This window comes from Pongo pygmaeus, chromosome 16, assembly GCF_028885625.2.
Source record: "Pongo pygmaeus isolate AG05252 chromosome 16, NHGRI_mPonPyg2-v2.0_pri, whole genome shotgun sequence".
Classification (NCBI taxonomy): Eukaryota; Metazoa; Chordata; class Mammalia; order Primates; family Hominidae; genus Pongo; species Pongo pygmaeus.
The window spans coordinates 43,722,859-43,750,569 of record NC_072389.2 but is presented as its reverse complement, the minus strand read 5'-3'; the positions used below and the strand labels follow the sequence as shown (position 1 = coordinate 43,750,569).

The window sequence follows — 27,711 nt, the reverse complement described above, 5'->3', positions numbered from 1 at the left end:
AATAATTCTGCTTAGTCCCTTCAAATATAGGACATAAAAGTGAAGGTTGCTTGGCAACTGAAATGATGGTAATGAGGAATTAAAGACATTACAAGAAAAGAAGAATACTCAGTTCTTTTCAATGCTACATGCTAATTGCAGTAACTGTGGCTGATTACAGTTGTAATAAATGAAGGAAACACAAAACTTCCATTAAAAATTCTTGATGTGAACTTTTTTTTATTTTGTATTACAGTGAAAGTGAGATGGGGTTTGTTGAAGAGAAACTTTACTTCCAGAAACAAGAAGAGATCTTTTGTCTGTATTAACTTTTTTTTCTTTTCTTTTCTTTTCTTTTTTTTCTTGGCAACAGAGTCTCACCCAGGCTGGAGTATGGTGGCGTGATCTTGGCTTACTGCGACTTCCACCTCCTGGGTTTAAGCGATTCTCATGCCTCAGCCTCCCGAGTAGCTGGGTGTGCACCACCAGAGCCAGCTAATTTTTCTATTTTTAGTAGAGATGGGGTTTCGCCATGTTGCTCAGGCTGGCCTTGAACTCCTGAGCTCAAGAGATCCACCTGCCTCGCCCTCTCAAAGTGCTGGGATTACAGGCATGAGCCACTGTGCCCAGCCTATTAACTTTCTAAGGGAATATTAAGAAGTTAGCAACTGGGTGAGATACATAGCAGAAACACAAAGATTTGGTACATCTGTGATTCTTCAGCAGCACAGAAGAGATGGTGGGCAGTGGTGTGAAGGAATCCATGTCTACTTTGTTTTCTTTTCCCCAAAGAGTAGTCAAGGGCCCTGGAGAGATTGCTAAGGTTCTTACTAGAGCCTTCAAGCAGAAGATGCTGCCTAGGATGGAGATGTACTTAGAAGGACACCAGTGATTCATTGAAATGGACAAAGGGAGTAGAGACTAGAGGGGGAAGAGGGAAGCAGAGGGGAAGAGGGAAGCAGAGGGGAAGAGGGAAGCAGAGGGGAAGAGGGAAGCAGAGGGGAAGAGGGAAGCAGGGATTGCCGGTTTTGTAACAAAGAATGCAGTCACCAGAAAAGTAAGGCATTTGGGGATGAAGCCATCCAAGAACTTATCAAAGGTATATCTTTGCCAGAAAGTGAGGATTTCTAGTTGGAGGAGCAAATGGAGCTATGTCTGTCTCCTCTTCACTGATCTATCTGAATCATGGTATAGGACTTGGTTTTGTAATCTTGTGAACAGCCTCATTTTAAGGGGGAACACACAATATTCAGGAAGCCAAGAAATGTCCGTGTTAATCATCTATGAGTCTGTCTTGCTAGAATATAGTTATAGACTATGGAATGTCCTTAAATCTGATGAGCAATTAATCATTGGTTAATTTTGGATTCACTTATTAAATGCCAGATGCATAGGGGATTTTTCACACTCTCTGCCCTTCCTCCTTCCCAGTTCATGAGCACTACAATTGGATTCCATATTTACTTCATCCAAACCTACCTTGGTGGGTTCACCATTTACCTCCAGTCCTGGGGAGTTCAGGCCAGACTGTGAGTTACTGCCATTTCTGAGGGGCTGCTTCCCAGATGAGAGCCATAGGACCCTCGCCTCTGGCCACTGGACTCAGTCTTCATTTATTGCCAACGGTGAGCACTTGGCCTCAGGAATGGATGCTGGGGTCCACCTATTTGGCCTTGTTTTAATCCCTAAAGGAAAAGCTCCCTACATTTATTGCGTCTGTGATCCCCCCACCCTCTCTGTCCCCAGTGCCTAAGAGTCTCATTACCTTGTCAGCAGCTACCAGTGTCTACCTGAGATGGACTAAGCTTCATTTAACTGACAAAGTGCACCCTTAAAATTGCAAGGAGAAATGATGGAGGAGGACCCTCTGGATTAAAAGAGACTTAAAAGACATTTCAACCAGTCATAGTATATGAACCTTTTTTCTAAAAATTATATGTGTGTACACATACACACTCATAGGAGTATAGATGGATCCAAATCTGCTATATGCTGATCGTTGTTGCAGCTGGCTGAGTGCATGGAGTTCCCTTACGTTGTTTTGCTCACTATGGTATACATGCTTATAATTTTCCATAATCTTTTTTTGAGATAGGGTCTTGCTGTATCACCCAGGATGGAGTACAGTGGTGCCATCTTTGCTCACTGCAGTCTCTGCCTCCCTAGCTCAAGTGAACCTTTCACCTCAGCCTTCTGAGTAGCTGGGACTATAAGCATGTGCCGCCATGTCTGCCTAATTTGTGTGTGTATGTGTATTTTTTTGTAGAGACAGGGTCTCACTATGTTGCTCAGGCTGGCCCCAAACTCCTGGGCTCAAGTGATCTGCTCGCCTCAGCCTTCCAAAGTATTGGGATTACAGGCATGAGCCACTGCACCTGACCTCTAATAACATATTAAAATTAAAATTGTCCTCAAACCTAAGAAAAATAGATGATTTAGGATTACAAAAAATTCAAACGGATTTTAGGAAATTTCTCTAAATTTTCTTAGGTGGCAAAATAGAGTGGCTGTGCCTGTTTTAAAGAAGGGAGAGGAAAATAAAGAGTGAAAATGGTTACTTTGGTTACACATCATGAAAATAATTCACCATGTCATGTACTTGACATCTCATGTCACAGCCCATTCCCCAATCAGCACTGAGATGCTCAGTTCCTGTAATCTTTAATGCTACTGTCAGAGGCGGGAGTTGGAGTTGAGTAAGTAAGAGAATGTGATACTCTCCTCCACACCCCATCTCACACACACACACACACACACACACACACACACACACAGAGTTTTGAGCAGGGAAATGCTGTGACTGTGGCACAACTGATTGCAGCAAGCAGTGAAAAGATTATGGAGGCCGCATTGCATGGCAGTCTTTGGAATCTAAAGCTGAGTCTGCCATTTACCACATGTGGGGATTGTTTGCCCGTTTTTAAAATGGAGAATAACGGTAAAAAAATTTTAAAGGTGGTTTTACTTTTAGTGAAAATTTAACAAGGTTGTCTTAGTTTGAGTTTTCCCAGGAGCAGATCCTGAGACAAGGATTTTTAAGTACAAATAGTTTACTTTGGAAGGTGGTCCTAGGAAAAACTGATAGGGGAGTAGGGAAGGCAGCCCTTGGAGGGTGCATTACCAAGTTACAACTCTGGGAGTCAGAGTAGAAGGCTCTTTTCAGACCTATCTTATCCAAGGGAAAGGAGCTGGAGCATTGATATACCAAGTCCCATCGGTCATTGGTTGAGGGCTGCTTTTAAGAGGGTGTTAAGTTTCCAGCACATTTGGCCTGCCCTGCACACAGGTGGGGGTGTGAAGGGCTTCCAGAAACCTCTCAGGCTGGTGGAAGTTGAGTTGGCATGCATTACAATGGTAAGGTCTGAGAGTATGTGTGTGGGAACTTACAGGCTCTGCTACGAAGTCAAAAAGTAAATGTTACATGGGCAAATATAGCCTACATGAAAATCCAGATAAACAGTTTCAAAGTTAGTGTATAGTCATACTCGAGGTGTATACATATAGATACGAGTATTGAAGGATGATGTCCTTCTGTAGGTGAACCATTTATGAGTGGCTGTGGACATTTTCATCAGATTTAAACACAATCTATGTTTTTGGTTAGACACACTGTGGGAAATAGTATAATTAGTCAGAATTCAGGATGTGAATAACATAGCACAAAGAACTTAGACAAACAGGACTTCAATAAAAATAAATGTAAAGTCTTGCACTTAAGTTTAAAAATAGTGCTTCCTATATGTTCTGGATGGGGGGAAACTGTATTAATTGTAGTTCTTATGACCAATACCAAGAGATTTTAGTAGATTGTAAATTCACCATGAGTCAGTAGTGTCATGTGTCTTCCCCAAAATATTAACTTTCCAAAAGTTAAAATAATTAGAGATTGCATCAACAGAAATAGCCTTTCCATGTTAAGGGAGTAATGCCTCCATTCTATTCTGAGGTCCAGTCCTAATGCTGACACATAGTAACTTTATTCCCTTAGCAAGTGTCTTAATGTTTCTGAGACTCAGTTTCTATCAACCTGAAAGTTAGTAGATACTTCCCCTGGATTGTTGTGAAGTAAGCATCTTACTAGAAAGTTAGAATTTATGGCCCAGCACGGTGGCTCACGCCTGTAATCCCAGCACTTTGGGAGGCCGAGGTGGCAGGCGAATTATGAGGTCAAGAGATCGAGACCATCCTGGCCAACATGGTGAAACTCCGTCTCTACTAAAAATACAAAAATTAGCTGGGTGTGGTGGTGCACACCTGTAGTCCCAGCTGCAACAGAATACTCTGGAGGCTGAGGCAAGAGAATTGCTTGAACCCAGGAGGCAGAGGTTGCAGTGAACCAAGATTGCACTGCTGCACTCCAGCGTGGGGACAGAGTGGGACTCCATCTCAAAAAAAAAAAAGAAAGAATTTATGTAAAATGTTATTAAAATTCCAATCTGCAGTACATACTCAAAAACAGTAGCAATCATTATTAGTATAGACTTGTTAAGTGTTAGTGTATGGGTTTTTCAGGTTAATAATGCAGCTTGCCAGAGGATCCAAAATCACGGCATGGAGATACAAGATGGTTATAATAGCTATGCCAAAAAAATTACCAGGATGGTGTCATAATAGACACAAACAGCTATAAGACTGAAAGAAAGTGTTATAATTTAAATTTTTACATGAATTTGAGCTATATTAATGCAGTGTTTAGTAAGGAAAACCTGAAAAGTCTCTCATTTTTCAAAATATTAGGACAATGATGGAAATCCAACCAGAACTATCTTTGGGAATTTATTAGAAATAATATGGAGTATTTCATATATCTAAAACACAGGAAGAGTACAAGATGCCTGCAGGCCTTAGGAGTGCCTGAAATTAGGGACTATAATACTTTTAGGACACTATTGCATATGTTCTGTGTATGTATGTGTCTCTTCTCTGTCTGACTTGCTTCTCTCTGCTTGTCAGCTCATCATTTTCTTTCACTGAAGATTTGTTTTCTACATAGCACTAACAGCTGTAAATCATGCATCTCTTACCATTAGAAATTTAATATTTTTTTCTGTCAAGTTCAGTGAAAAAAAAACTGTCAGGGAAGAACTTTGGTTCAGATTTGGCCAGGTGGCTACTGTTTGAATGAATTAACTGTGGCCACAGGGTTGGAGTCATTTCATAATCCAGCATTTCTCTCTAAAACCACATGACGGAATCTGGGGAAGGAGCATTTCCTAAAGGAAGGCCATTGTGCTGGGCATACGAAGCAGTATCTGTCATGACCAAGATCTGACCAAACACCAGGGTGCAGCATGCTATTAGATTCAAGTTTAGTTTCTGGATTTTAAGATGGGAATGGAAAGGCTAGAGAGAGTGCAGAAGAGATAAATAGTTAAGAAATTATACAGAAATAACATCTGTGAGGATATAAGATGGCAGAACCTGAAAAGAAGACAAATAAGTGGGTTTCCCCCTTTGTTTTCTTAATAATGTAAACATGTATGTCTCAATAGTAATAACCATAGAAGAGCTAGTATGAGTTATTTACCTCCAGTGGGACATATAAAGGGTAAACAAATTTAAATCTACCAAAGAACTGGGACTTCCCATAAAAAAAACATCAAAAGGAGAACTTTCATATCTGACCATAGTGGAATACTGGATATTAGAATTATTTTCCTGCTACAAACAGCTATAAAACTGGACAAAATATCTGAAGCAACTATTTTTGGGTCTCAGAAAACAAGACAGACATGTGATTGTGGATAAAATAAAAAGATGTGAGGTTAACTCAAAACTCCTCTTGGCTTTCTGCCTGAGAGCACTTTACAAATCATGGTACAGGAAACCGGAGCCCAGTGAGCAGCATCTTGCCTTGCAGAGTATCTTAGTTCATTTTCTGCTGCTGCAACAGAATACCAGTCTGGGTAATTTATAAAGAGATTTATTTGGCTTACGATTCTGGAGGCTGGGAAGTGCAAAATGAAGGGACCACATCTTGTTATGTCATAACGTGGCAGAAGGCATCACATGGAGAGAGAGAGAGAGCTTGCAAGACAGAGAGAAAGGGAGCCAAACTCCCAAGATAACTAACCCTCTCCCAAGATATGGAGTTAATCCATTCATGAGGGTGAACCCCTCATGACCCAATCACCTCTTAAAGGCCTCACCTCCTAATACTGTTACAATGACAATATTAAATTTCAACAAATTTTGGAGGGACATTCAAACCACAGCACGGAGAGAACAGTTTGTGTTCAGGGATTCTGGGATGGCTGGCATTTGTGGAGTAGGATACAAGAGAGAAGGTATTTCCAAAGACTAAACTATGCATGGATATGATGAGACTCTATGACCCCTAATAGTTCCTGGGGGTCTTTGAGTTAAAGGAGGTCTCATGGTCTGGGAAATAATGCAGTTCCAACCAGCCAAAATAGAGAGACATAACACTTTGGACATTCAGGTGGGATGTGAAAAAGACTGCAGTGTAGGAGTTGGGCTACTGTAGCCCTAGAATATGAGCTAATCTTGACTCATCCTAATGAAGCCTAAATCTGAGCTTCAACAGGATTAATTTAAGGTCCCATGAATTAAATACCACTATAAAGGAACATATTAACGATTCAAATTATCAATATTGCACTTACAATGCCCAACATGTAATAAAAATTATAAGACAGAAAAAGAAGCAGGAAAATGTGACTCATAACCAGAAGAAAAAAGATCAATAGAAATGAACTCAGAGATGACACAAATGTTGGAATTAGTAGATAGATAATTTAAAGCAGCTATTATAAATAAATATGTTGGAGGATTTAAAGTAAGATGAATAGATGTAAGTAAAGTAAGTAAAGTAAGATGACCTTAGCAGATAAATTGCAGCAATTAAAGGAACCAAATGGAATTCTAGAACTGAAAAATAAAATATACCAAAAAGAAAAATTAACTGGATGGGCTTAATACTACAGTGGATGCAAAAAAAAAAAAAAAAGAAAAAAAGGAAAAAGAAAGGTCAGTAAAGTCAATGACAGGTCAATATCTCAGAGACAAAAGGCTGAAAAAAAAAAAAAATAGAGTTTCAGATGATGTAACCGGAGTTTAAATGGACATGAAAGGACCTGGAATAACCAGAATCTTGAAAAAGAATGAAGTGGAAAATTTACACTACCTGTTTTCAAGACTTAATATAAAGCTATAGTAATCAAGTCCATGTGATATACATATAAGGATAGACAAATATATCAGTGGTACAGAATAGCACGTTCTGGAAGAAATCTACATATATGGTCAGGTTCCTCAACAAAGGCACCAGAGCAGGTTAATGAAGAAAGGAGTGTCCTTTCAACAAATGGTGATGGAACAAATGACAGTCATGAAGAAAAGGAACTGTGACCTGTGTCTCACACCATACACAAAAAATGAGATGAATCAAATTACATAACTATAAATAATGTTAACCTGAATGTAAAGTTAAAACGATAAGGCTTCTAGAAGGAAATTTAGGACAATGTTTTTGCAAACTTAGGGTATTTTTTTAGACAGAACACAAAGGACTAACCATAAATAATATATTTAACAAATTGGACTTTATAAAAATAAAAAACTTCTCATCAAAAGATACCATTAAAGAAATGAATGGAAGAAAAATACTTGGGTTACATATATATATACATATATATATATATGTTTTTGTCATATATATGTATATATGTATATGTATATATATGTGTATATATATATGTGTGTGTATATATATATATCTGACAAGAACTTCATTTTATGCTAATATACAAAGGGAAATTCCCTGTGGCCCAGATGAATTGCCATTATTGGGACCCTCTGGCTCACACCAGATTGATTTCTGATCACACTTTTGAAATTAGAATTAACCAAGCCCCACCAAGGAGTCTGTAATATAGGCAGGCACCAAATCAGCTGTGTTAAGTACTTCCCTTGCATGTTGCCCTGAGAACAGGCAAAAGACTTCACTGCTGATTTCTGAAATTGGAAGGGGTCTTCATGGGGTCATCTAGTATAGCTTGTAGATCTACTCCAGGGCAAGGATGAACTCAATGGTCTAAATAAGTCTAATCAAACTTGATCTGATCCCTTGGGAGCTTTTTAAGAATGCAAATTCTCTGCGCCATCCCTGGATCTCTTGATGGAGTAGGTATTAGGTAAGGTCTTGGAATCTATTTTGAGTTCCATTGCTGGTTTTTTGTTTGCTATTTTGTTTAGGCCAGTCAATGAAGCAGTGGGAGTGGAGAAGAAACAAAGAAACCTGTAACTGGTTGTGATCAATTAGTTGTAAACACCACTTCAGTCAGACCAGTTTTTGTTCTGCTTTTGTTGTTATTTTTTATTTTAGTGTGTTGTTTGTTTGAGACAGGGCCTTGCCTCTGTGTCACCCAAGCTGGAATGCAGTGACAGTATCAGCTTATTGCAGACTTGAACTCCTGGGTTCAAGTGATCCTCCCATCCCGGCCTCCCAGAGTGCTGGGATTATAGGCACTTAATGGGTGAGCTGCCACCCCAGGCCCAGCCTTAGTTTTGTTGGTAAGCTACTCAGGAGGTCTCGAAAAGTCTCACCTGCATCTTAGTCTATCAGAATCTGACCCTTCCTTCAAGGTCCATCTCAAATGCTACCGTGTTTATGAAGGTTTAGCCATTTCTTCCAGTCAAATCTGACTTTCCCCTTCCTCTGAACTGCCCGTCTTTACCTCCCTCTAGGCCCTGACTGTACCCTGTACTGTAGTATTGTCTGTAGCTTCTTCAGGCTGAGACAGGGTGCTTATTATATCTGCAATCCCATAGTACCTATCACAGTGTGCTCTTTGAGCGAAGAACTCTGGTCTTGTGATGAGAAAAGCCAAGCCTAGCATGCCAACTCTGCCACTTGATGGTATTATTATCTGTGGGTTAGTGATTTATCCAGGGGTGACATTCAAAATATTTATGTGTATGTATATGTGTATATATATATATATATATATAAATGAATGAATGAATGACAGGGTCTTGCTCTATCGCCCAGGCTGGAGTGCAGTGGCACAATCACGGCTCACTGCAGCCTCGACTTCCCTGGCTCAAATGATCCTCTTACCTCAGCCTCCCAGATAGCTGGGACCATAGTCATGAGCCACCATGCCAGCTAATATCTTTTTATTCTCAGTAGAGATGAGGTCCTGCTGTGTTGCCCAGGCTGGTCTCAAACTCCTGAGCTCAGGCCATCCTCCCACCCCAGCCTCCCAAAGTGCTGTGATTACACGTCACCACATCTGGCCTGGAAAATATTTAACCAGCATGACACATGTCCCTTCATTTAGACGCCCACTGGACAGGCTGGGGATTAGCCCTGTCTTTATGCTTTTCTCTTTGGTAAAGTGGATACAGTCCCTACCCACCTCACAAGGTTGTTGTGATGGTCAAATGAGATAATGCACGTGAAAGTACTCTGTAAAGTACAAAGTGCTATACAAATGTAAGTCAGGGTTGCCTGGTGGTATTTCTAGTGCCCATGTGTGGGGTTGGTTGCCCAGCCCTCAACATTGTCTCATGGTCTGCTCTGCTCTGCTCTGCTCAGAGCAGTCTCCCAGGAGCTAACCAAGGAGTTGTTGAGTAATTGAGCAGGACACTGCAAATCTGAGAAATCCTGGAATCAACCTGTTAGGTCCTAAGGAAACTCAGAATATCAGCTCCTTCAAGGATGGCCCCTTTTTAGGCCTGAAAAATATCAGTGTTTCAGTACATATATTTTGGAAAAGCTAAATAAAACAAAAACCTAACAAGGCTTTTTGAATTTTAACCTAAGTTTTCCTTATTTGAGGACACCTTGTTCTATTGCACAATGACCTTAAAATTCAGGATCCTTAAAGATATCTGGGCATCTCAGACTCATCTGATTGTCACCATATGGCAAGGAGCTGCTCTGCCTAGATCTGTAAATGGAGTTAAATGCCAGAGACATTAACATAGATTAAAGGGATAGTCTAAATCTTAGTCCCTGCTTTGTCTTTATAGTTTCTTGCCTCCTCTTTTTACCCTTTTACTTCCTTAAAAACTGTCTTAATTTCCTCACCATCACCTTCCCGCATGCCCTCAGGTCTCCAGGTCCTGGGGATACAAATCCTTAGCTACTTCTCTCTTCCAAATGCATTTCACTCTTCCCTCATATTCAGTGCCCAGTTACTGTTTTGTGTTTAGCGGTAGTTGCCAGTCAATGTCAACGTTTGTTCTTATATGCTTTGATTTAAATGAAGGAAATGGCCCCAGTGTAGTGTGTACAGCAGAGAACTAGAGACTGTAGGGAACGGACAGAAAATAGACACAACCCTTTTACTTACTCTTGAAGGATTCCCATTTAAAAGGCAATGCAGGGTTGGGCACAGTGACTCATGCCTATAATCCCTGAACTTTGGGTGGCCGAGGTGGGAGGATCGCTTGAGCCCAGGAGTTCAAGACCAGCCTGGGCAACACAGCAGGACCTCATCTCTACAAAATATAATAATAATAAAAAAGAATTAGCCGGGCATGGTGATGTGTGCCTATAGTCCCAGATACTTAAGAGGCTGAGGTGGGAAGGTTACTTGAGCCCAAGAAGTTGTGTGCAGTGAGCCATGATTATACCACTGCACTCCAGCCTGGGCAACAGTGTGAGACCTTGTCTCAAAAAAAAATAAATAAATAAAAAAGGCAATGCAGGACTATGATAGATATTAATAACTTTAAAACATAATGATAAAATAACCAGGGTGATAATTCGTAGCCCCTTCTTGCTACTTCCTAGCTGTGGGACATTGACTAGATATTTTTACCTCTCTTGACTCTATTTCTTCATGTGTGAAACAGAGAAAACATCTATCATGCAGAATTGTAGTAAATATTGAGAGCATATCTGTAACATGGCCTAGTTCACTCCTGGCACATGGTGGATGGCTCAGCATATGGTGGCATTTATTATATTCTCATTTAGCATGCAGGCCAGCTCTGGAAACCCTCAATACCCAGGTAGAGGATGTGCTTTTTATCTTTACAACTGTCAGGGTGAGAGGCAGTGGTATCTGGTGGAAAGGGCAGGGTTTACCTCAGAAGACTGGAACTCAAGTCACAGCATTGTCACTCTAAGATGGGTGACTTTAGGCAAGTCATACCACCTTACTCTCTGTTTCTTTACCTATAAAATAATGCAAATAATACCCATCTCTCAGAGTTGTGAGGCTCAGTTGCGGCAACGTGTGAGGAGAGAGTGGTAATTCATAAAATGCTAATAAATAAGAGGTTATTAGTACTTCAGCACCAGGGTGAGGGTTTCATGTGCCTACGTGACAACTGTCAGGCAGCCTAACTATTTGGGACCCACAAGTTAACCAGACATCCATGGTGTGAGCTCAGTTCAGAACCTTGTTCTCCTCAAAAGATATTAACACTTTTTTCTTATCTTGAGTACCATCTCTGGACTCTCTCTCTGCTGGGAGGGGTGGGTGTAAAGACATTATCAAGCTCTCATTCTGCAAAGAGCAAATTGAGGCTCAGAAACAATCAGGGCCATCCCAGAGCCAGGCAGCCTGGGTTTGAATCTCAGGTCTACTACTTACTAGCTGTGTAAACTTGGACAAATTACCTTATTTCCTTGCCTCAGTTTCTTCATCTGTCAGATGGCACCTGTCTCACAGGGTTAATATATGTAAAGGCTCTCTTGAAACAGTTTCTGGTACACAGGAAGTGCTCCAAGTATGTTAGCAAAAAGAGAAGCCGGGGGTGGCTAAACCTTGAATGTAGTTCATTTCTCCTGGTTAGATGCTGCATTTCTTCCAACAATCTCAAATATTTCTCCTGGTCTCTTCCCCATCTTCCAATAAGTAACAACATTGTGAGTTTCAGTGTTGTATTTTGGCCATTTCTGTAGGACAGTGACACAACACATCAATTCATGACTTAGGATGTTCTGAAGCACATTCTTTTTTGTTTTGTTTCGTTTTGTTTACGGAGACAGAGTCTTGCTCTATCCCCCAGGCTAGAGTGCAGTGGTGCAATCTTGGCTCACTGCAACCTCCGCCTCCCAGGTTCAAGCTATTCTCATGCCTCAGCCTCCTGAGTAGCTGGGATTACAGGCGCCCACCACCACACCCAGCTAATTTTTGTATTTTTAGTAGAGATGGGGTTTTGCCACTTTGGCCAGGCTGCTCTCGAACTCCTGACCTCGGGTAATCCGCCTGCCTCAGCCTCCCAAAGTGCTGGGATTACAGGCGTGAGCCACCGTGCCCAGCCCCTTGAAGCACATTCCTATTCAGCTCTTGACTACTGAATAGAGACCAGTTTCTTTCCTTCGGATAGTAAGAGATTCCTCACTCACCGGTGCAGTTCTCACTTTCAGAGTGGCTCTCCAGGTCCTCCTGCACACTTCTGTCTAGCACCTCTGTAAACTCTAAGATTGTCTGGAGGGTTCTAGAGTTGGGGGAGTGCGCTTAAAACCTAGGATTGAAGGGAAGCTTGGAAGGCTACTAATATAGTTTGGATGTTGTTCCTGCCCAAATCTCATGTTGAAATGTAATGTTGGAGGTGGGGCCTGGTGGGAGATGCCTGGATCATGGGGGTAGGTTTCTCATGAGTGGTTTAGTACCCTCCTCTTGGTACTGTCCCCATGACAGTGAGTTCTCATGAGATCTGTGTCCCTCTGGGAAGCTAGGACAGGGCCCCACTGCTCCTTCTTCCCTTGCCTGGCTCATTCCTATAGTGCTGCATGGGAATGGTCAATGTCTATGAGCCATGGGGTTGCGTGCATGGCGGCTCATCAAAGAATCAAACTGTAGCATAACTACCCAGCCAGATGTGTGGCACTTCCTCCCTCTCCCTCTTGCTCCTGCTTTCACCATGTGACGTGCCTGCTTTTTCACCCTCTACCATGATTGTAAGCTTTCTGAGGGCTTCCCAGAAGCAAATGCAGCTATGTTTCCTATTCAGGAAACAATTAAATTTCTTTTCTTTATAAATTATATTTTCTTTATAGCAATGCAAGAATGGACTAACACAGAACCAACTAACTGCCAAGGAGGACCCCGTGCTTGAGGGAAATCAAGTCCAGTCTCACTGGCACAGTGATAAACTACAGTGGACAGCCACTCCTTGAGTAGTGGTTATAGTTAAGGGACAAAAAATCATGGTCCCAGTCTGGAATAGCCAAGGATGAATCAGAACAAAGAAAAAAAAAAAACAAAATAGTGCTTAAATCTAGCAAGAGAAATAAGAATAATTCATCACTGTTATAGTGCTTCACAGTTTTCTAAGCATTTTTATGTATTTAATCAAACATCATCTAATCCTAACCGCAACCAAAGAAGGGGTGAGGAAACTTTCAGAATAATTTCTATCTGATTTCAAAACACTCTGTTCAGTTACTTTTTACCCTACATGGTGATGTGATGTTTTTTTGTTTGACACTGTTCATTGCAGAGAATTATAAGCAATTAAAGGACAGTTTCTATGGTGAAAAGCATATTTTACAATAAGACTATGATCAGTGGATTTCTATTTTATGTCAGCATACACTGTTTGCCACAATTCCATCATGCACTGGAATGACGTTATCTATTATCTAGGCTTGTGGGTCTGATGGGACCAAGTCACTCATTGAGAAAAATTGTCTGAGGAAGGCTGAGGTCATGGCTAACCAGTAATTCTCAGATGGGCCTTATATTATTTTATTGTGTAAGTATTTGGGAAGTTCTCCAAGTTGCTTCTTCGTGCCTATTGGGTATGTCTGAAAATATGCAAAAAAGGCCAAGAATTTAATAGATAAGAATGACATGATAGAAATATGCTCCAGTGAGCAAGGTAAGAGCCTGACCCAGATTTTCTTCCCAGTTTGTTTATTTCTTTTTCTTTGGGTCCACTGGCCATTTGCCAGCCCTCCTCCCAGCAAGCTGCTAACAGCTCTCTGTGTCCCTCTGGGAAGCTAGGGCCCCACTGCTCCTTCTTCCCTTGCCTGGCTCATTCCTATAGTGCTGCATGGGAATGGTCAATGTCTGTGAGCCATGGGGTTGCGTGCATGGCAGCTCATCAAAGAATCAAACTGTAGCATAACTACCCAGCCAGATAATTCAATTGTTCCTAGAGAGTTCGATGGGACCCAGAAGAAGTAGCCACCGGGTATATTCAGTTGGCACTGACTTCAACAAATGCTGTTAGAGTTTGAAGTCATGGCGTTGTCCCAGAGTCAGCTCACTGGGTCTGCCCGGGACTTGCAGTACCTCCTCCCTGCCCTTCTGTTTATTTCCTAGCCCCAGTCCCCAAACCCCACCCACAGACTTGTGTCCAATTTCCAGAACTGAAGAGGACCAACTTCCCTCCTGACTTCTCAGACTCATGATTCTTCAGACATGACAAGTCCAGATCGAGACTGCAATCCCCAAGGAAGGCCAGCTGTCTTGCTTAGCAGAGACAATACAGCTAAAAGCTCTTTCTCACTTTAGGCAATTCATGCACTTGGTTAGACATTTATAGACTTCAATTGCTCATCCAAAAAATCTAGGTCATTCTTTACATAGAGCTTCACACTTTGGAAGGAAAGCCATGCCCAGGGAGGAGCGTTTCTGTTGATGTCTGGTTTGGCTGAGGCAGTAGAGACTGCTTCTGCTGTGGGAAGAGGGAGAGATGGGCCAGCACAGGCACTGTGGGCTCTTATGGGACCTGGCATTTTCACCCCCTGGCCACTGGCTCACAGAGTCTCTGAGTAAATGGTGCCAATAATAGCTGCCTTGTGTTGATGTCATGAAAAGTGGTGGGTTTAAGGGTTAGGCTCTCTAAGGACATTTTTAAAGTATGTACCATAATTCCAGTGAGAAGGGCTGGGTGGGTCTGTTGGGGGTGTAGGGCTTCCTGGGGAGGAAGAAAGAATAGAGGTGTGGGTGAGAGGTTCAGCCGTATAACATGGATGGCCAAAATGGTAGAGCTCTTCCCAGTATATTCCTACCTACCTCCTAAGCCCCGAGGAGAAGGACATGCCAAAGAAAGAGCCTTGGGCTGGGAGTGAGAGGGCCCTTCTTTTGGAGGTTCCTCTACTCACCATGGCTGAGGCATGTTGCCTCAGTTTTCTCATTTTGAAATTTCAGCCCATGGTCCTGCTGCTGCATTGAGCTGCTGTACAATGCAAATGTTCAACACACGTGAAGCTGTTTGTTGAACCTAAGTGCCACAAAAACGTAACATATCATTATCAGGTGTTCTCACCCAGAGAGAATAGTGTGGTTCTTCAGCCACTCGCTTGCTTCAGGGATGGTTTGTGTGGGCATGTGCTCCTTTTGTACAGGTCTGTTCATGTGTACCTAGATGCTGTGCAACTTGAAAGGCCTGCTCCTCCTTCCTGCTCTGCTACTCTGGCCAGCAGGACAATGAATATCAATAGAACAGATGGAGGAAGCACGGTTCTTTTCCTTCAAGTCTTTTCCACGTTGGCTTCTCTGCAACAGGAGCTGAGGGAGGCTTGGTTAGAACAAATCATCTTTGTCTGGGGGTGGGTTAACCAGATTTTTCCCTCTTCTGTGTCTGTGGCCTTGGTTGTGGCACCAGCTGTCATCACTGCCCCAGCAGTTGGGTGGGAGAGAAGAGATGAGCCTGGCCAGCACCTCTCCTGCTTTGGTAAGACTCCACTTAAAGGCCTGTTGTAAAAGTTTGAAATTGCAGGTCAGGGTTAATCAAAGCTTGTGTATTGTCCATGTTATGGTGTCCCCCAGCCATTACAAGTAAATAACTAAAAGCCAATTGTAACCAAGATATTCAGAGCTCCATAAATTCCTGGACACCATAATATGACAAGAAATAGACACTAGTCTAACTATATGGCAGGCTGTCCTACGTGGGCCAGGGTACGACATACCAGGTTACCCCAGAAAGAAGAAGAACAGGACAATCTTTACAAGGAACTGAGCTTCCCTTCTCCCAAATTCTCACCTTATATTAACATTTTTGTTCTTGGTTTAGAGCACCAACCACTTCAAGAAACTGCTGTTGCAATGTGTATTTCTCTGAAAGGATTCACCCTTGAAGTCCTTGTCTCCTGCAGAGGAATTTGTTGATCTGGATTAACTGTCCAGTCATTGGGCAAGGCCCAGAGGGCATGAGATTAGGAGTGAGATGAGGAGTGGAATGGGTTCAGGAACACCTGGGGAGCAAGGAAGGAAGGAATACGAAAGGAAGCCCAGCAAGCACCAGCCCTCTTGAGGAGGCTTGCAGCTGCTGTGGGTGCATGCTGGAGGTGGCCTACACCTGTCCTGAGAGCTGACTGCAACCATCTCTTCTTAGGTGCATGTTCAGTGACTTGATGTTGGTAGCTTGAAACTGGCCATAGTGGAAGTATTTACACCATGCAAATACCTGAACACTACAAACCAAGGTTCCTTTCACTTCTCTCCCAGGAGAGCTTTTCATTAAACTCTTGCAAGCATCCTGCTGGTGGCAACCATAATGGATTCTCACTTTCCCTGCAAAGCGGGACTTAATCCTGAGCAGACCACTTGCTTTCTCCTGATTGTTCTCCTCCCCTGAGTCTTGAGGGGCTGGGGACTAACAGAGACCAAAGTAGCCTTGGTGATACGTATGAAGTGGCTCAGGTCATAGAAGGTATACAAGTTCAAAGTTTGTGTCACCACATTGTTTCTTCACATGTACTTCCTGCCTAAGTTGCTGCTCTCAGCTCTAAAAAACTAAACAAACAACCACCAGAAAACAAACTACTGAGCTTATTTTCAGCTTGCCAATTTTTATACAGTCTCCAAACAGGATTTAATGAATGTAATAGTCTTGCTGACAAGTAGGTTTTATTTCTTTGGAATATTTATCACATAGTTATTTATTTAGAATTCTGTGTGTGTACCTACCAGGTTCAACCTAGACCCAGCCTAACCATGTTTCTGGAGATACTGACCTCCATTATCAACCGCAGCCTTACCACAGGCTCTGCTCTAACCTTGCCCCTAGATTTTCTGATCCTAGCTTTCCCATTACCACCCTCTGGCCTCTGGTTGTGGCACACCTGTTATTTCATGTTAGGCCCTCAATGCTGACAGCTTGCCTATCCTTCATATACTGATCTGTCTCTGGTACACTCAAAATCCCTTCACACATCAAGAGATTTCCTTGGAAACCAAAACAAAGGAGAAGAAGTGACTGTTCCGGAGTTGCTGCCTGGTGCTGGACATTTGTTTTCATGTTTCATGTTCATCTTGCAGCAAGGCGTTTCCATCTCATCCCCCAGACAAGCCTTCACTGTAGGAAAGCTGGCCCCCACCTCTTATCAGCAATGAGCAGGGTCTGCATCACCACCCTTTTCCAGTTTTCTCTCACGAGACTCTGATCATCAGGGAGCAGGTCTTCTCTCTCAGAGGCAAGCAGCTTATTTCAGGCAATGACAGCAGTTTTCATATAGTTCTTCAGATCTCCTTTAGTACCTAGGACAGTGCTTTCCATAGGGTGGATTCATTATCAATGTTGGTTAGTGGTGTCAAAAATTATTTCTACTTGAAGTAGAATGAACAGTTGCTATATAGAATAGTTAGGAAGCCGTGTCCTGTCATTGGAGGGGTCCAAGTAGAAGCCAGACAACCACTTACCTGTGATGGTTTTAGGAGGGAATAATGCATTTGGATAGAAAGAAGAGGTAGAAGATGGCTAGCCTTTTCCACCCTGATTGTGATCTCATAAATGATGGGATGCCAGCACTGAGTCTAATGGTGGAAAATAGGCTGTTGGCCCAGAGACAGATGACTCTCCAGAATCCACTTAGTTTTTCTGTTTTCTTGAGCAAGTGGTCTGCAGGTTGGGTGAGTCTTTAATTAATACGCTTCTCTAGCAGCGTACATCACTCCCCTAGTCAAATGGCAGAGCATGTAAGATCAACATTGTGTACCCCACTGAGGCTTCAACCCTTTAAAGAAGTCTTTTCCTGTAAGTGTAAGGAGAAGCAGATGGTAATGAAAAAATATGCACATTTTATTATGCATTGCACATTTTACTTATTAGAATTTTTAGTATGACACCCTGCATTTTAAAAAGCCTAAAGATGAAAACAAAATGGAATTATTCTTTGAAATATTTAAATCAGCTTGCAGCAATTATCTCAAAATATGAAAATAAAATCTAGCAGCCTGGAAGGTAGATCTTCCTTGACCACCCACTTTGAAAATCTTGTCTTTCAAAGGGAGCCTCTTCCTCTCAAAAAGGAAGAAGAGCATGCTCTACGGAATGAGCAGGCAGGAAGGGACTTATTCCTGATGAGGTTGTATAGAAGCTGGAGCTTATGTGTGGGAGAGCTGGTGGTGGGAATGAGGGCAAGTGACTACACGGAACCATTCTCTCGTTGAAAAGTAGAACCAGGACTGGAGAGGAGTTACCTCGGAGTTCTGGACTGGGTGTAGAGAGAGAGTGTTTCTGTCTGCCCTTTCCCTAACCACATCTCTGCCTCCCTTTGCTGAGTGAGTCATCCTCTGCCAGCCTTACCATTTGCCAGCACTCACTCCCACAGAGACCATGTGAGGATTAACAAGCCGTACTTTGGGAACGTCACTGAAACTCTGTGGAAGAAGCGGTGCAAGGTAAAGGTGAAGTGTGGATATGATTGTGAATCTTAAGCACAGAACCCTGAGTTCTTAAAGGCAATTTTTAACATTAGTATCAGTCAACCAAAGTTCACAAGAGTTTTTCAGAAATCACCAGAGTACAAAAGCTATTTCATGAAATGTGCAGCGGCTGTGACCTTAGTGAGATTTCTTAGACTTGTAGCCATAAGGACTGGAAGAGTTCGTAAAGCTCAGCTTCCACTTTATTCTTGAATTCCTTATCCTGACAAATGGTGACTCAGCATGCAGCCAGGTATAGTGGAAAGAGAAGGGGCTCTGGAATCAGACAGACCTTGGGCCAGGTCCCAGCTCCTCCACCCATTGTCCCTTTGACCTAGAACAAATTACCTAATCTCTCTATGCTTTGATTTCCTCCGCTGTGAGTTGTGAACAATGCTTGTTGTTGAGAGTTAGAACATGGTTAAAGTGTTTAGCACAGCTCCTGGTATTTAGTAGGGCTTCAATAAATGATAGCTGCTATGCTAGTTACAATAATGCTTCTTAAGTGTTGCTCTTCGGGCTCTTTTTTAACATCTCTGTGATGGCAGTGCTTCCATCATTAGACAGTGCTGATGGTTAGAATTTTCTGCCACATGTTGTGCCCAATCCTATTTCCTATAATTTCTATCCATCTACTCTGGTGCTGCCTTTTGTGGCCCCATGGAACAAGTCTAAACCAGCTCCCACAAAGAACACTTCAGATATTTGAAGACAATTTTAATCTCTTCCCCAAGTTTTCTTCGTGGTAAACCCTTTGGTTCCTGGAATCCTTCCATAGGTGACTTGGTTTTGATCTCACCCAGGACACGTCTAAGTCCCTTTTCCTCACATATGAGCATCCATGGGAAGATGCTAGCCAGCCATAAAGGAAAGTTGAGATGGCAAGTTTTAGATGCTATCCATACTGAATAAGCTGGCTTTTGTCCATGGTTCTTGTGAACATTCTAATGCATACCCCACAAGTATATTTCACAGTTTCTTCTTTTCACTGTAGTTTCACCACAGTGTTCAGGAATATGAACACTGCTACCTGTGAGGAAGGGTACATTGTAAAGACTGTATTGTCAAATGCTGCATTGAAAAGCCACCCCTTGTAACTGTGGTAGGTTTGATTGCATTATTGCCCCCTGACTTTTTACCTTCTCTGTGTCGGTGATATGTTCCATGTGACTTTGCAGTTCCTGCCCTTTGACTTTATATTCAGTAGTGTGACTTGCTTTGGCCAACAGAATGAGTCAGAAGAAACAGCATGCCAGCTCCAAACCTAGGCTTCAGAGGCCCTGGGTATTTCCAGTTACTCTTCAGTGTTCTGCCATCATCATGAGATAACCTACCCCCACCAGCCTACTGACCCAAGGAAGCAGGGAGGCATGTAGGCTAGGGCCCCCAGCAGCACCCAGCCTGCACTAGCTGATTCTAACCAACTCACAGAAACTTGTGCAAAAGTAAGTGATTACTGCTTTAAGGCACTGAGTTTTGGGGTGGTTGGTTATGCAGAATTTTTGTGGCAAGAAATAATTATTATGGAAATTATCTGGGGCCAGAAAACATAAAGTAATTACTAACCCTACCTGGACAGAGTACAAGTTTAGAAGAATTAATGAAAGATTTACAAAACTATAACCAAGCTAGATGAACACTTTATAAAAATGATTTACCAAATTGTAACTTTGAATTTCTTTTGCAAACTGTGACCAGGAAGAAAATAAATGTGTATATTACATTTCACAAATGAAATAGGTAATGACGAAAGCAAACTCAATTTCTAAATATATGTGAAAAGTTAACGTGTTTCCTATTCGATATAGTTCACTCATTTACTCAAGAAATGTTGACTGAATCATGTGTCAGTACCATTCTAGGCCCTGGAAATATAGTTGTGGAAAAAATGGACAAGGCCCAGGTCTCATGAAGCTTGTATTCTACTGGAGATTTAGAAAATAAAAAATTAAATAAATAAAGCAGATAACTTCAGATAATGGTAAGTACTACGAGAAAACTCAGGCAGGTTAAGGAATACCTTAGGTAGTTTAGAAAAGACTTCTCTGAGGATGTGACATTGAAACTAAGACCAAAATGACATCAATAATTCAAGGGAAGAAAGACTACATTGAAGAAAATAGCAAACGCAAAGGCCCTGAGGTAGGAATAAGCTGGGAGTGTTCGAGGTACAATTAGAGGTGTGGAGAGGAGTAATGTGGTATGAAATGAAGTGGATGATACTTAAAGAGGCCAGGACATGTAGTGCTCTTTTGGCCACAGTAAGGAGTCCGTTTTATTCTAAGTGGAATGGAATCCACTGAAGTGTACTAAGTGCATGACTTGATTTATAGGTTTTAGGAGTTCCTCCTGACTTCTGTATAGGGAATAGATTGTAGGTGGACAAGAGTGGAAGCAAGGAGGTCGATTAAGTCATTGCATCATGGTGGCTACAACTAGGGTGAGGCCAAGGATGCAGAGAAATGAACAGGTTTGAGATATATATTGGAGGTAGAATCAAGACTTCCTGATGGATTGGCTGTGAAGGAACATGAGAAATAAAGGATAATGCCTAGGTTTTTAGTTGGGGTAACTGAGAGGATGGTTGGTGGTGCCATTTCTGGAGATGAGGAAGATGGGAGGAACAATGAACTCGGGAGGGAGAGGTCAGGAGTTTTGTTTGAATGAGTTAAGTTTGAACTTAGACGTTGAATTGGATTTGCCAGGTAGGCTGCTGGACATACTAATTGGGTAGTGAAGGCTGAAGATACCAGTTGGGCAGTCATCAGCATATAGATGGTATTTTAGCCAAGGGACTAAATGAGTTCATCTAGAAAATAGAAGTGAAAGTGTTTTATTTTTAATTTAAAATTTAAGAAGTTTTAAATTTAAAAAACTGTCAAAAAATAAATAAAAGAAAAAGCGGGAGGACTCAACCACAGAGCATGCTGACATTTAAAAGCTTAGCAGAAAAAGAAGAGACAGAAGAAGAGCCTGAGAGAGAGGCTGAGAGAGTGTGATGCTATGGAAGGCAAGAGAAGAAAGTGTTCCAGGAAAGAGAGTCGTCAACTTGGGTTGTGTTGGGTTGAATACTACTGAGTCATAAAGTAAGATAAGGATCAAGGAGTAACTATTGGATTTGGCAGTGTGGAGCTGATTGGTAACTTTGAAAATAAAAGATTTAGTGGAATAATGGACACAGAAGTCAAATGGAATGATTGAAAAGTGAATGGGAGAAAAGAAACTGATAACAGTGAGGTTTTGCTAAAAATGGGAATGGAGAAATAAGTAGCTAGAGAGGATGAGAGTTTAAGGTTCTGTTTTGTTTTATTTGGTTTTGAATTGGAGATGCAGAGGCATATTTCAGTGACAATGGAAATAAACCCACAGAGAGAAAAGTTGATATTGTGGGAGAGAAAATGGACAAATGCAGGATTCAATGTTCTTGAGAAAGGGGGAGACCCAGAGCACAGTGAAGTGTTGGCCTTCCATGCTAACAGAAGAGGGCAGGGGGTAAGGGCAACAGAGTACCAGTGAAATGGTGGATTTGGGGATGGGAAGATGAAAGACACTGTCAGTTTACATAGACATATATATATATATTTTAGTATGTACAATTTGATTATTGAGAGGGGCTCACGCTCTGTCACCCAGACAGAGTGCAGTGGTGTTATCATAGCTCACTGCAGCCTCAAACTCCTGACCTCAAGCGATCCTCCCACCTTGATCTCCCGAAGCACTGGGATTACAAGCATGAGCCACTGTGCCCAGCCACTTATATTTTCTCAATGAGATATAACTTTAGGTCATCATTTGAGGAGCCAAGACTTCTGATTCCTGAGCCCAAAAGCACTGTGTCCTTCATTTACCATTTGGTACATTTGAAACAGAATGAACATGATAACCCCTTTAATATAATTTTAAAGAGCAATACAGATGACAAAACAATTCATGTATATTCTTTCATTTGATACTCTTGCCTTGAATAATTGAAGTTCCCAGTCTGGAACAGAATTCAGTTCGTATAAATGAAGACACTGTAATGAAGGGACTATTTACAGAGATGAGAGTGGAATTAAGAGATGTATCCAGAAACTATCAACAGTCAGGAGTCATTACCACCCTTGGGGCCAGGGGGCCAAAGGAGATTAATAGTATTAGATCCAACGAGAGCTGGTGCCGTGAAAGGAGGACCAACCAGCACGATCATTCGTTGAAGAGATATGTAGTCATTGTCAGGGGAGTGGTGTCAGTGCAGAGAGGGAATAAAAAACAAATATCCTGACTTCCCTCCACTCCCATCTCTTGCTGGTGCTTCCCAATGGCTAAACCCAACTGGAAGCCAGCTGGCAAGTGAGTGGGCTGATATTTTTCATGGTGAAAGAATAGATCTGGCAGAGAATAACCAGCACAGCTCCTAACACTTCATGCCATAAATGTTGAAAAGATTTTGAAAACCACTCCAAGGGGAATCTTTTTACCCAATGCCAGTGTATAAATGCATCTTATTATTTGGTGCCAGCTGGGATTTAGAAAACCTAGCTAACCATGTTCTTTAATACAAATCATCATGAGTACTTGTAATCCATTTGCAATCTTAAAATGTAATGTTTGCCCATAGTCGTCTTTTATTTCCATCCAGAGGCATATTAACCATAAAACTGGAGAAGCATATATTTCAGGGCTCCTCACTTGCATAAGCCCCTTCCAAGGCCATGGGAGGGCCCTAGAAATGTATTCATATGGTCATTTGTTTTTGTAAAATTTGTAAAAGTAAGATATTTTAACTGCAATCTATTAAAAACCAACTTTTCTCACTCTGACCCCACAGAATTCTCTCCCTGCCCACCCCCCAACCAGTTATATGAACTTTAGGCCCCACAAAACCTGGATCTGCTTCTGCTTTCAGTGAGACTCAAGTATGCTGATGCAGATTTTATCCCTTTCCCGATTTTACCACTGTGGAGAGGAAAAGCGGTAGTTAATGAGCATCAAAATGGACATTCTGCAAGGGAAGAATGTAGCAGGAGGATGAGAAAAACAGAGGGGGGTGGTGCTAGGGGCAGTGGAAGAAAATCACTGTGCCTGAAGGATTGCACCTGAGTCACGGAGGGGTTGCAGGTGTCTACCAGGTGACTAATTTCCCTCCAGGGCCTAACTCAGGTGCTGCTCTTTATATTTTCAGATGCAGATGGAAACCTGTGTCGAAGTAACCAACTGTTGCAAGTCATGCTGACCATGCACCGAATTATCATCTCCTCTGCAGAACTGCTCCAAAAAGTTATCACCCTATATCCTTTAACATAGTGACTGGCAATCCCAAAATGGGATCCACCCAAAAAGTAGCTTGAAATTTGAAGTATGCTTTTATTTTTATTTGTTTGGAATAACCCTGAGTGGCAAATAGGTCCATATGTCCTTTCAGGGGTATGGGTGCATGTGTGGGGGGTGTGTTTGTGTATCCTCTGTTGGGTAGGGCAATGTTATTGATGCTGATTGCTCTGGGGGGTGGTCAAAGAAATCAGTATGCAAGCACAATCTTCAGGCTCTTAATAGTAAAAAATATTTTTTTCTGTAGAGTGTCCAAAATAGATATTCATCCTGTGCAAATTGACAAAGGTGCAAGCATGACTCAAGGATAAATTTCTTTCTGGCCTTCCTGTCCAATTCTTCAACTTTCTCCAGGTTCTGAAGAAAGATTCCCAGTGCCACAGCATCTGGAGAGTCTGCTGGTGCCTTATTTGCTTCAGGCAGGAGGATTGACTATGTGCCAAGCAAAACCTGCTGGATTTTAACCTTATTATGGGGTATGAATCAAGTAGGGAGGAGAAAGCTCCTGCTTGCTTTTTCTCACTGATGACACTGTAAGCAGCAGCCCCCACAAAAGAAGAGTTGTAGGCGGAGTGAGACCGTTTAGCACCCAAGGCGCAGGTCCCTGGTACTGTGTCATGACTTGTAGCTGCTCTAACACTTTTCCACTCTCCTAATTCCCCACGTTTCATCTTACAGCACACAGAAAAAATAAAAACCATCAGGACTGAATCCCTTATCTATACCTACTCATGAATCTTTACCTCTCGTCTCAAAGGAGGTGTTTTCCAGTAGCACACAAAGCGGGGGAGCATTGCGAGAAGTGCACATAAATAAGAGGTGTAGGTAATAAGTGGGTGCCTCTTCTGCAGAGAATTTTAAACCATCGTGAAACCAACTCAGTGTCTACTTCTTATTAATTTCATGTACCAGTGATTATAAACAACGTCAGTGATTAAATATTCCTCCCTAAAAACTTGTTTGTTGGCCTAGGGACTAAATTGTTCCTGGGGTGTCTGGGCACAGTAGCTCACATCTGTAATCCCAGCACTTTGCAAAGCCAAAGTGGGCAGATCACTTGAGGTCAGGAGTTTGAGACCAGCCTGGCCAACATGGTGAAACCCCATCTCTACTAAAAATATGAAAATTAGCCGGGCGTGGTGACATATGCCTGTAATTCCAGCTACTCATGAGGCTGAGGCAGGAGAATCACTTGAACCTGGGAAGTGGAGGTTGCAGTGAGCTGAGATCACACCACTGCACTCCAGCCTGGGCAATGAAGTGAGACTCTGTCTCAAAAAAAGAAAAAAAAAAAAAAAAGAAAATTGTACCTTGGGGTTCCTGCCCTTAGTGCACTACTGGCTGCCTACATATTGGAGCAGACTCCCTCCCTTCCCATGGTCCCTCGTACTTCTCACAGAATCTTATTCCACCAGCTATCGCCCCTCCTATACTTTCAAACTCTACCTCTTCAATGGCATCTGCCCCGCGTCTGCCTAAAACACATTCAAGTCTCCTCATCTAAAAATCAACTCTTAACCCTGTCTCCCCTTCATTCCATTGTTAGGGTTAAAAATTTGATGTGAAAGCGTCTTAAAATAGTCTACACTCACTATCTCCAATCTCTTTACTCCTCCTCACTTCATAACTGTGTTAAGTTGGCCCCCAGTATTTGAACTTTCCTCTGATGTTACCAGTAACCTCCTAATTGCAAAGCCCAATGGCTTTTTCTCATCCTTGTTTCCACTGACCCCCAGAAGCATTAGGCATGACTGACAACCCCGTTCTCCTCCCAGCTCTCCCTCCAGGGCTCGCGGAACTACACCCTCCTGGCTTTCCTACCTCTTGGGTTGGGCCTTCTCCAGCTTTTCATCTAGAGGCTTCTTTGAGCTCTGCTTACATATAGGTGTAATGTCCTGGTTTTCCTCTCACTCAGCTTCCTTTCTGTGGGTGATTTCTCATCAGAATTTCTACCACTGTTTCCACCATTCTTCTGTGCTGATGGTGACTTTCGAGTCTGGATTTCTCTAACTTAAACCTTTGCTTTTTTTTTTTTTTGGAAATTGGTGCGGGGAGAGGGGTCTCCCTATATTGCCTAGTCTGGTCTCAAACTCCTGGCATCAGGTCATCCTCCCACCTCAGCCTCCCAAAGTACTGGGATTACAGGCATGAGCCGCTGCACCCAGCCATCTAACCTAAACCATTTTTCTTAGGTTTATACCAGTGTGTCCTGGTAACCCTTAAGACTTTAATATATTCATTAGCCCACTGTCCCCACCCACAGCCACTACCTCATTAATTCTGCTTTGACACCAGTAAAGCCTTGTTTTGCCTAACTAAGACACGTTCTGAGAAATACATCATTGGGCGACTTTGTCATTGTGTGAACACCGCAGAGTGTACTTACACAAACCTAGATGGCATAGCCTGCTACACTTCTAGGCTAGATGGTACAGCCTGTTGCTCCTAGGCTACAAACCTGTACAGCAGGTTACTGTACTGAATACTGTAGGTGGTTGTAGCACATGGCAAGTATTTATGTATCTAAACATAGAAAAAGTACAGTAAAAATATGGTATAAAAGATTAAAAAATGATATGTATAGGGGGGCACTTATCATGAATGGAGCCTGCAGGACTGGAAGTTGCTCTGGGTAGTCAGGGGTGAGTGGTGAGTGAGTGTGAAGGCCTAGGACATTACTGTACATAACTGTAGATTTTATAAACACTATACACTTAGGCTATACTAAATTGATAAAAACAATTTTTTCTTCAATAATAATTTAGCTTACTGTGACTTTATGTTACAAACTTAATTTTTAAAACTTTGACTCTACACAGTGTACAGCTGTGCAAAAATATTTTCTTTATATTCTTCTGTAAGCTTTTTTCTGTTTTAAAAATGTTTAATGTTTATTTACTTTTTAAACTTTGTTGTCAAAATCTAAGACACAAATATACACAGTAGCCTAGGCCTATATTGGGTCAGGATTATGAAGACAGGACGAGGCAATAGGAATTTTTCAACTTCATTGTAATCTCATGGGACCACTGTCATATATGTGGTCCGTCATGGACCAAAATGTTATGCAGCACATGACTGTGTTTTCATGGTCAATTTCAGTTAATAGTGTTAGTATCTATTCTTGCCTAAACCAGTAACATCAGAAACACTCTTGACTTCTCCTCTGCTTTCACCTCCTACAGTCTGTCACCTGATCCTAGGGTTTCTACTTCAGAAATGACTCTTATCTGGTGTCTGCTCTCTGTTCCCATACCATGCCTTAGTTCACGTCTCCGTGGTCCGTCTCCTGAACCACTGTCCCACTCCAGTCTTTGTATCTGCATGGTCCGTCTACCCCGTCTCATGGTAGCTACCCTTGAAATTCTTTCCTACAAAGCAAATTGGGCAGGCCATTGCCTCTGAGCCTCTGCAGACTACGGAGTTAATGTCAACTCCTTAGCTTGCCAGGAAAAGGGCCGCCTCAGTCTGTCCCCAGAGAGTTTTTCCTGCTTCATTCCGTAGCTCTCTGAGAAACCCTTTCCCTTCCTCACTGAACTTCTCAATATACTGGATGTAATGGGGCCTTTTTTCATTCCTGTGCCTTGAAAGCCTTTCTACCCTCTTTGTTTAGAAGCTCTTTCAAGACCCTTCTGGGAAGCTTTTCCAGACTTTTCTAGCCCTTCTCCCCTTTTAAAAATACTTCTAGTGTTTTAAAATAGTATTATTGATTGACAATCTATTTAATTCCTTTGATTTTAGTTTGGTACTGCTTAAGTCAAAGTGCGTTTCTCATATCTCTGGCCTGGATGTAGTCTGCGTTGAAAAACTCGCAGAAAGTGTGAAGTGTTTTTAT

General features: G+C 42.0%; 1 protein-coding gene across 4 annotated transcripts in view; it reads left to right on the top strand.

Annotated features, from left to right (window-relative positions):
* The window catches only part of RASGRP1 (RAS guanyl releasing protein 1), a 79,438-nt gene that overhangs the window by 14,318 nt on the left and 37,409 nt on the right, over positions 1–27,711 (top strand). For 3 of the 4 annotated variants that reach the window (XM_054450646.2, XM_054450647.2, XM_054450649.2), the window contains exon 3: positions 23,731–23,836. In XM_054450646.2, coding sequence (XP_054306621.1) covers positions 23,731–23,836 — 106 coding nt within the window. Of the gene's footprint in view, positions 1–23,730; positions 23,837–23,872; positions 24,353–27,711 lie in introns of those variants that run through there. The other variant, XM_054450648.2, reaches the window with a different exon arrangement.